Here is a 7,517-nt window from a genome sequence, read left to right on the forward strand (position 1 = left end):
CTTAATTTTATTATCTTTTACCAGTCTAAGAAGTATATGTATATGTATATGTATATGTATATGTATATGTATATGTATATGTATATGTGTGTTTGTGTATATATGTATGTGGGTGTGGATGTGCGTGCGTGTGTGTGTGTGTATGTTTGTTTGTGTGTGTGTATGTGCGTGCGTGTGTGTGTGTGTGTGTGTTTGTTTGTGTGTGTGTGTGTGTGTATGTGTGTGTGTGTGTGTGTGTGTGTGTGTGTGTGTGTGTGTGTGTGTTCACTTGGTCTTTGGATCACATGTTGGACTCGTGATCGACAGCTATTTCCCTCCTGGAAGAGAGCTCAGAGCTCGTAGGTCCGATCTATGGGTAATGCTATGACCTTTCACACACACACACACCCAACTCCCCGCCCACGAGAGTCAGAGTAACGACTCGAAGCGCAGCGGTACCGAAATAATTTCGGCCCTGGGCAGGATTCGAACCTAGAACTGCGGGCCACTATCGTGGCAGTTCAGTGCTCTACCAACTGCGCCACCGAGTCGTGTGTGTGTGTGTGTGTGTGTGTGTGTGTGTGTGTGTGTGTGTGTGTGTGTGTGCGTGTGTGCGTGCGTGCGTGTGTGTGCGTGCGTGCGTGCATGTGTGTGTGTGTGTGTATTCACTTGGTCTTTGGATCACATGTTGGACTCGTGATCGACAGCTATTTCCCTCCTGGAAGAGAGCTCAGAGCTCGTAGGTCCGATCTATGGGTAATGCTATGACCTTTCACACACACACACACCCAACTCCCCGCCCACGAGAGTCAGAGTAACGACTCGAAGCGCAGCGGTACCGAAATAATTTCGGCCCTGGGCAGGATTCGAACCTAGAACTGCGGGCCACTATCGTGGCAGTTCAGTGCTCTACCAACTGCGCCACCGAGTCGTGTGTGTGTGTGTGTGTGTGTGTGTGTGTGTGTGTGTGTGTGTGTGTGTGTGTGTGTGTGTGTGTGTGTGTGTGTTTGTGTGTGTGCCTGTGTGCATGTGTGTGCGTGTGTGCATGTGTGTGCGTGTGTGCTAGTAATATATGGCTATATTACTCTCACAACTCCAAATTGACTTATGCATAATAGAAATGTCTTAGTGACAAAAAGAAGTGCATGGAACGGTAACAGCCCCAGCAAGCCCTCTGGGATGGCTTCGGGGTCACGACAGAGATACTAAGGTTTCGCATCATTATTACGTATGTTAAGTATTGCTTTAGACAAATTGCCATAAATTAGACGGGAGGGTGCAGGGGAACAGAGGAGGAAGAGAAAAAGTAAGAGGAAAAGGAAGAGGGAGAATGTAGAGGGAGATTTAGAAGGACGAGGAAGAGGAGGAGGGGAGGATGAAGATGAGTAGGGGAGGAGGAGGAGGAGAATGAGTAATAGGAAGAGGACGAAGAGAAGGACGAGGAGGAGGAGGAAGAGAAGGAAGAAAAAGAGGAGGGAAAGGAAGAGGAAGAGGAAGAGTATAGTGGCACGTCAATACCTCCGTTCTCTATGGTTAACTTTTCCCGCGTAATCTGTGTCCGCAAATTCCGATGTCTTTACTCTGCCAATGTTATTGTAAAAATTGTATTTCACCCTCATCCTCGAATTACTCTATATAAAACTGTTTATTTTCATCATATTTGTTTTATTCTATTTTTGTATAATAATCAAGCCTATGTACATACATATATAAGACTATATCTGCATATGTAACCTTTTCATCATCCGCCCGGAAGTATGCACTATGGTGTAATGACGTTCATCAATAAGTTGATCTTGCCAGATATTTCCGTGACATCTAAAGTAGCCTCGTTCACCTCTACAAAAGCAAGTAGATTACTAAACGTACAATTGGTGAGCCGTGGAAATTAATTCTACGGTTGCTGCTGACGGATGACGCCTGCTGCCATCGCCGCCCTGAGCTGACGTCACACCAAACCGTCGCCCAGACTTGCAGTCGCCCAGACCAGCAAATATAACTTTCCTATGATCGACGGCTCTACCGCTCCAACTACCGCGGCAATAGACATGAGAGCCACTGCCTTCTGCAGTCAAGACCCGTCAATGTGGTTTTCCATTCTAGAATGCAACTTCAAGGCCTCTCGCATCACCTACAACTTGGTCAAGTTCACCCATGCTGTGAGTCTACTGCCACCCGAGATCTCCTCAGGAGTATCTGACATTATCGCCTCCATCCCAGATTCGACTACCCCTACACCGATCTCAAAACCGCACTATTAAAACGGCTCCAGTCTTCAGTATCTACCCGTCTCCTCGAGCTCTTATCCAAGGAGGAACTTGGTAGCGAAAAGCCGTCCGACCTACTTCGTTGTATGAAACAGTTACTGACCTATTCTCGCATGTCTTCTACGAACGCCTACCTCCAGTTTCCCAATGCTGACACAGCCGTATTCTCCAAACATTCCTGTGAAGGACACGTGACTGTTTACATCGAATTCGAATCTCTCAATAGTCACTGCATCATACGTTCAAGCAGCAGTAACTGGTCATCAGCACTACATATTATCCCCAAGAAGAACGGTGATACCAGGCCCTGTGGGGACTACCGTGCCCTCAAGGCTCATACAGTGCTGTGGCCAGCATCCAGGAGTTCTCATCACAACTCTCTGGTTCCACCCTCTTTTCTCGGATCGACCTCGTCAAAGCCTTCCATCAAATTCACATCCACCCAGCAGACATCTCGAAGACTGTCATCATAACACCTTTTGGCTTGCTCGAATTCATCAGGATCCCGTTCGCCCTACGTAACGCAGTGCAAACCTTCCAACGCCTCACTGATAAGATCGTACGAGGACTTCCCTACTGCTTCGCCTACAACGGCGACCTCCTCATAGCTATCCCAGATGAAGTCACTCGCAAAAAATCATCTCAAACAAATTTTCTCCCCACTATGAGATTACGGCGACCAGGTCAACGTTGAAAAGTCCGAGTTTGGAGTCACCTCCATCGAATTCCTCCTCCAACACGCACCTTCATCCCGGAGAATAAGAAGCTACACATCTTCTTTGGAAGGTTCAACCCGTGTATCCAAAGTGCCGTTTGCGTCCTCATGACGACGGACGAGAAGCCCGCGACTACCAGCTTCCTTACAACCGTCCTGCCTTTGAAATGTTCTGCCATGGCAGCCAGCGACGACCTCCTCCGAAACTCTTGGAGGACACGTCGTAACCTCGGAGGCCCTCGTCGACACTACCTTGCGCCAAAGTCAAAATCCACAAAGCCCTGGGTGGCCTGACGCCACACCCGATAAGTAGAACCAGTCTATAGAGTCCTTATTTTCAGGGAAATGTTGCAGCCATGCCACCAATGCCACCAATGCCACCGTACTGCGCCATGCCAGGATGCGTCCCAAGTACGAGTTCCTTCAAACAGCCTCCCCAGATAAACAACCACCTTGACATCGTCTAAGACGTATAGGACATCCCCGGTCCCACGGGAGTAGCCGAGCACACCTAGGGTTGCTACCCTGTTACAAACGGGCCTCCGCGCTGCTACTGCCTTTGCAGTATACTGGCCAGCTCCACCATGCCTTCGAGTACCTGCCCTGTCATGTTCGTGGCGAGGAAAACTGCCTTGACGTTTCTTGTCGATGCTCCACACAACTTCATCTTTATCCTCGATTTCCATGGGGACATGTGAGGCAGTTGCATTAGTTGGTGACGCGTACCCATCAGCATCGATACGTCGGCGCCTCCGAGGACCCTACGACTGAACCCCTGGTAGTCACCGGCTGCCCTGAGGTCATGACCTAGCCGCATCGGGTTGGACAAAGCGGGATCCCTGAGGTCCGACCCGCCGCGGAGGGTCGGACAAACGAGTCTCGTGGTACACCTGCACCCCCTAGGTGATCTGAGTGTCTTCCAAGTGATAGTTAATGCGAGGAATATGATCTGATCCCGGTGAATATAAACGACGAGAACACATATAAGAAGATGCCTACCGGTTTCTCACAACAAGAGGCCGACAGGTTCAAGAAGGAGGTAATGGGGATTTTGTCCAAAACAAAGAGGGACAAACATCTTCTTGGGCCTCTGGAGGAGAACAAAAATGAGAGGACTATCAAAGGTCAATGAGACCGGTCGCATCGGAAATAGTCAGTGCTCCACACCGACTCGCCAAACAACTCGCGAAACCCCTGTCCTCCACATTGGGTTCGATAAGTGGCGCATACCTACACAATTCAGCAGATCTGATCGAACCCTTAAAAACGTAAATTTAGATAGAAAAAAATTAGCCAGCTTTGATGTGAAACAGCTGTTTACAAATGTAAGCGTAAAGAGGGCTATGGACGCGGTGTAGAGGGTTGTCAACTCCATGGATAACGATGACTTGCCAATGAGGAAAAAAACGGATTATCTCGATTTAGCATCTGTATGCGTAAGCTTCGGTGCATTCATATTCAAGGACCAGGAGTATACACAACATCGAGATTTGTCAATGGGCTCCCCTCTGAGTGTGGTCATGGCGTCTCTTTATATGGAGACATTGGAAGAGGACAAGCTGCGACACATGATGGAAAGAGGCTGTGAATGGTTCTACTATGTAAACGATGTGCTGGTTGTGTTACTCGAGGGATCAAACGTGGACAATAAGCTTCGCATGATCAACAGCGTGGACGAAAATATCCAATTCACGGTGGAACTGGAGGTAGATCACAAGTTGCCGTTCTTCGACACAAAGATACACCGACGGATAAAGGAAGGTAGATTTTCTGTATACAAGAAGCTAACAAATAAGGAAGATTTTATCCACTACTTGTCGAAACAAAGTGCACGGACCAGATCAGGAGTAGTAATTGATTTCTACTTGCGGGTCATTAGAATCTGCAGTGAAGAGATTTTAGAAGAAGAGATGGTCTATATTACCAGTACTTTCCGCAGATAATTTTAGTCCCAAGGACTGCTCAACAGACTCAAGAGGAAAGCAGTAGACATTTATAAGAATACAAAAAGAGAAAAGGTAGATCGCGATTTTCTCGTAGTACCGTACGCGAGTGGAGCTGAGATGTTGACTTCTTTATCATCCAATTGTGGCGTGCACGTGGCTTATATCTCTGAGATAAAAACTAAGGATGTAATGAGAGGAAATGAAGAAAGAAGCATAAAAAAAGACAGCGTTGTTTACAGCATACCATACGCTGAATGTTCTGTAGTATATTATAGTGAGAAGTCATGGGGGATTACGCAAAGTATAGGAGAGCACAAAAGTGACCTGCGGCACCACAGAACTTCCAACTCCCTGGTGATACAAGGTGGGGCAGAGCAACTTGCTTATTTGAATTTGGCGCCCTGAAGCGATGGTTGCTCTGAATAGGATGGGGGTAGGCACATTTGAGAGGGCGGGACGTAAAGTTGTACTGCGTCACTTTGTTTAGTTAGCATCATGGAGTGGACGAAGGTGGAGCGCGCGTTCGCTGTCGAGGCATACTTTTCCAGCGGTCGCTCAATCATCACCACGCAATGTGCATTCCGTACACATTTTAGTATTGCGCCCCGTGGTCGTGTTCCTGGCCGGCAGTCGATTGTTTTATGGGTAAACAACTTCATGGAAACTGGTGATGTGAAAAAAAAAACTGGGCTTCCACGAACAGCAAAGTCACCCCAAAACATTGACGCGGTAAGGCTTTCTGTTTTGCGATCCCCTCAATGCTCTGCTCGCAAACATGCAGTTGCTGTTGGGTTGTCTGCTCGTTCTATGAGGAGAATCCCTCATAAAGAACTAAAATTTCATCCCTATAAATTGGCTGTGATGCAGGAACTTAATCCATACGATTTTGTTGCTCAAGAAAATGCATATGAGTCTCTTCTTGGCATGACTCACGACATACTTATTTTCTTTAGTGATGGGGCTCGCTTTCATCTTTCGGGATCTATAAATAAGCAGAACATGCGCTATTGGAGCCCTGATAACCCCAGAAAAAACTTCATCAGCGTCCCTTACATTCACAACGTGTAACTGTTTGGTGTGCACTATCGCGAGTTGGCATAATTTTTTTTCTTTCTATTTAAGAAAACAAACAGGCAGTTTCGGTGATTTCTGACCGTTATTTCCACATGATTCAGGAGTTTTTCCTGCTAACACTCAACCAGATGGATGTGGGAGATGTATGGTTCCAGCAGGACAGTGCAACGACACACAACGCTTGTGTCAATGTCTCTTTTGCGGCAAAACTTCCCAGGACGCCTCATCTCCTTAAGGGGCGATCTGCAGTGGCCAGCACAGTCGCTTGATTAAGCACCCTGCAACTCTTTTTTTATGTGGCTATCTAAAATCACTTGTTTAAAACGATCGTTATAAGACCCTGGCTCACCTGAAGAACAACATTCATCAAGCTGTCACCAACATACCTGTCGATGTGCTGGACAAAGTTGAACGAAACTTCCAAGTTCGATTAACGCAGTGTATTGAGAATAATGGACGCCATCTGCCTGATATTATCTTTAAAAATGGGAAGGCATAAATTTTAAATGGTGTACTTGATGTTGTTCAAAGAATTAGATATATATCTGATGATGATGATGATGATATGGTTTAACGTCACACACTCCCCCCTATCGGGAGGCTAGGACGATGCCCCTCACAGAGGGCTTTGTAGCGTGGAATTTAATGAACCATGCCCTTGGTTCAACTTCGCTGGTGGCAGGATTCGAACCGCCCTCACCTCGACCTTCGCCGCAAGTAACGACGCCCTAACCCGCTCAGCCAGCGAGCTTCCATATATATATATTTGCATTACTTTATTCTAATTGATTTTCCAAATAAGCAAGTTGCTCTGCCCCACCCTGTACGTGCAGAATCCCACGGACACCTTCCTAGCTGGGAAAGTGTCTGCCCCTTCCGCACTTGACTAAGAAAGAGAATGAAAAAGTTAGCGAAAGCTGCAGATATCGTCACAGGAGAAGTCACCAACCACAGAAAGTGGTTTGCAAATCTGTCATTGGTTGCAACTAGGCTGGTCCTCGGCGAAAGCGCGGACCAATCAGCGCGCTCCATTCTAAGACGTCCGGCAAGATGATCCGCTATGAGGGTATATATTACGATGATCTGTACTAGTCTGTTACTCTGAAGAAGACGTAAAGTTGAAACGTTAGATTACATCAGTGTTCCTGGTTCAACCTCCGTTTTTTTAGCACATTTTCCACTTACACACACACATGCACACACACACACACACACACACACACACACACACACACACACACACACACACACACACACACACACCACACACACACACACACACACACACACACACACACACACACACACACACACACACACACACACACACACACACACAAACACACACACACACACACACACACACACACACACACACACACACACACACACACACACACACACACACACACACACACACACACACACACACACACACACACACACACACACACACACACATATATATATATATATATATATATATATATATATATATATATATATATATATATATATAAGTATATTTATATGAAG

At 46.6% G+C, this 7,517-nt stretch overlaps 1 protein-coding gene across 1 annotated transcript; it reads left to right on the forward strand.

Annotated features, from left to right (window-relative positions):
* The first annotated feature begins 4,334 nt into the window (after window positions 1-4,334).
* On the forward strand, window positions 4,335-4,904 carry LOC143037827 (uncharacterized). Its single transcript, XM_076206386.1, has one exon. It carries the CDS (start codon window positions 4,335-4,337, stop codon window positions 4,902-4,904), a length of 570 nt encoding a protein of 189 aa, XP_076062501.1.
* The last annotated feature ends 2,613 nt before the right edge of the window (window positions 4,905-7,517 follow it).

This window comes from Oratosquilla oratoria, chromosome 23, assembly GCF_046742065.1.
Source record: "Oratosquilla oratoria isolate Oo_2021 chromosome 23, ASM4674206v1, whole genome shotgun sequence".
NCBI classification, from domain to species: Eukaryota; Metazoa; Arthropoda; class Malacostraca; order Stomatopoda; family Squillidae; genus Oratosquilla; species Oratosquilla oratoria.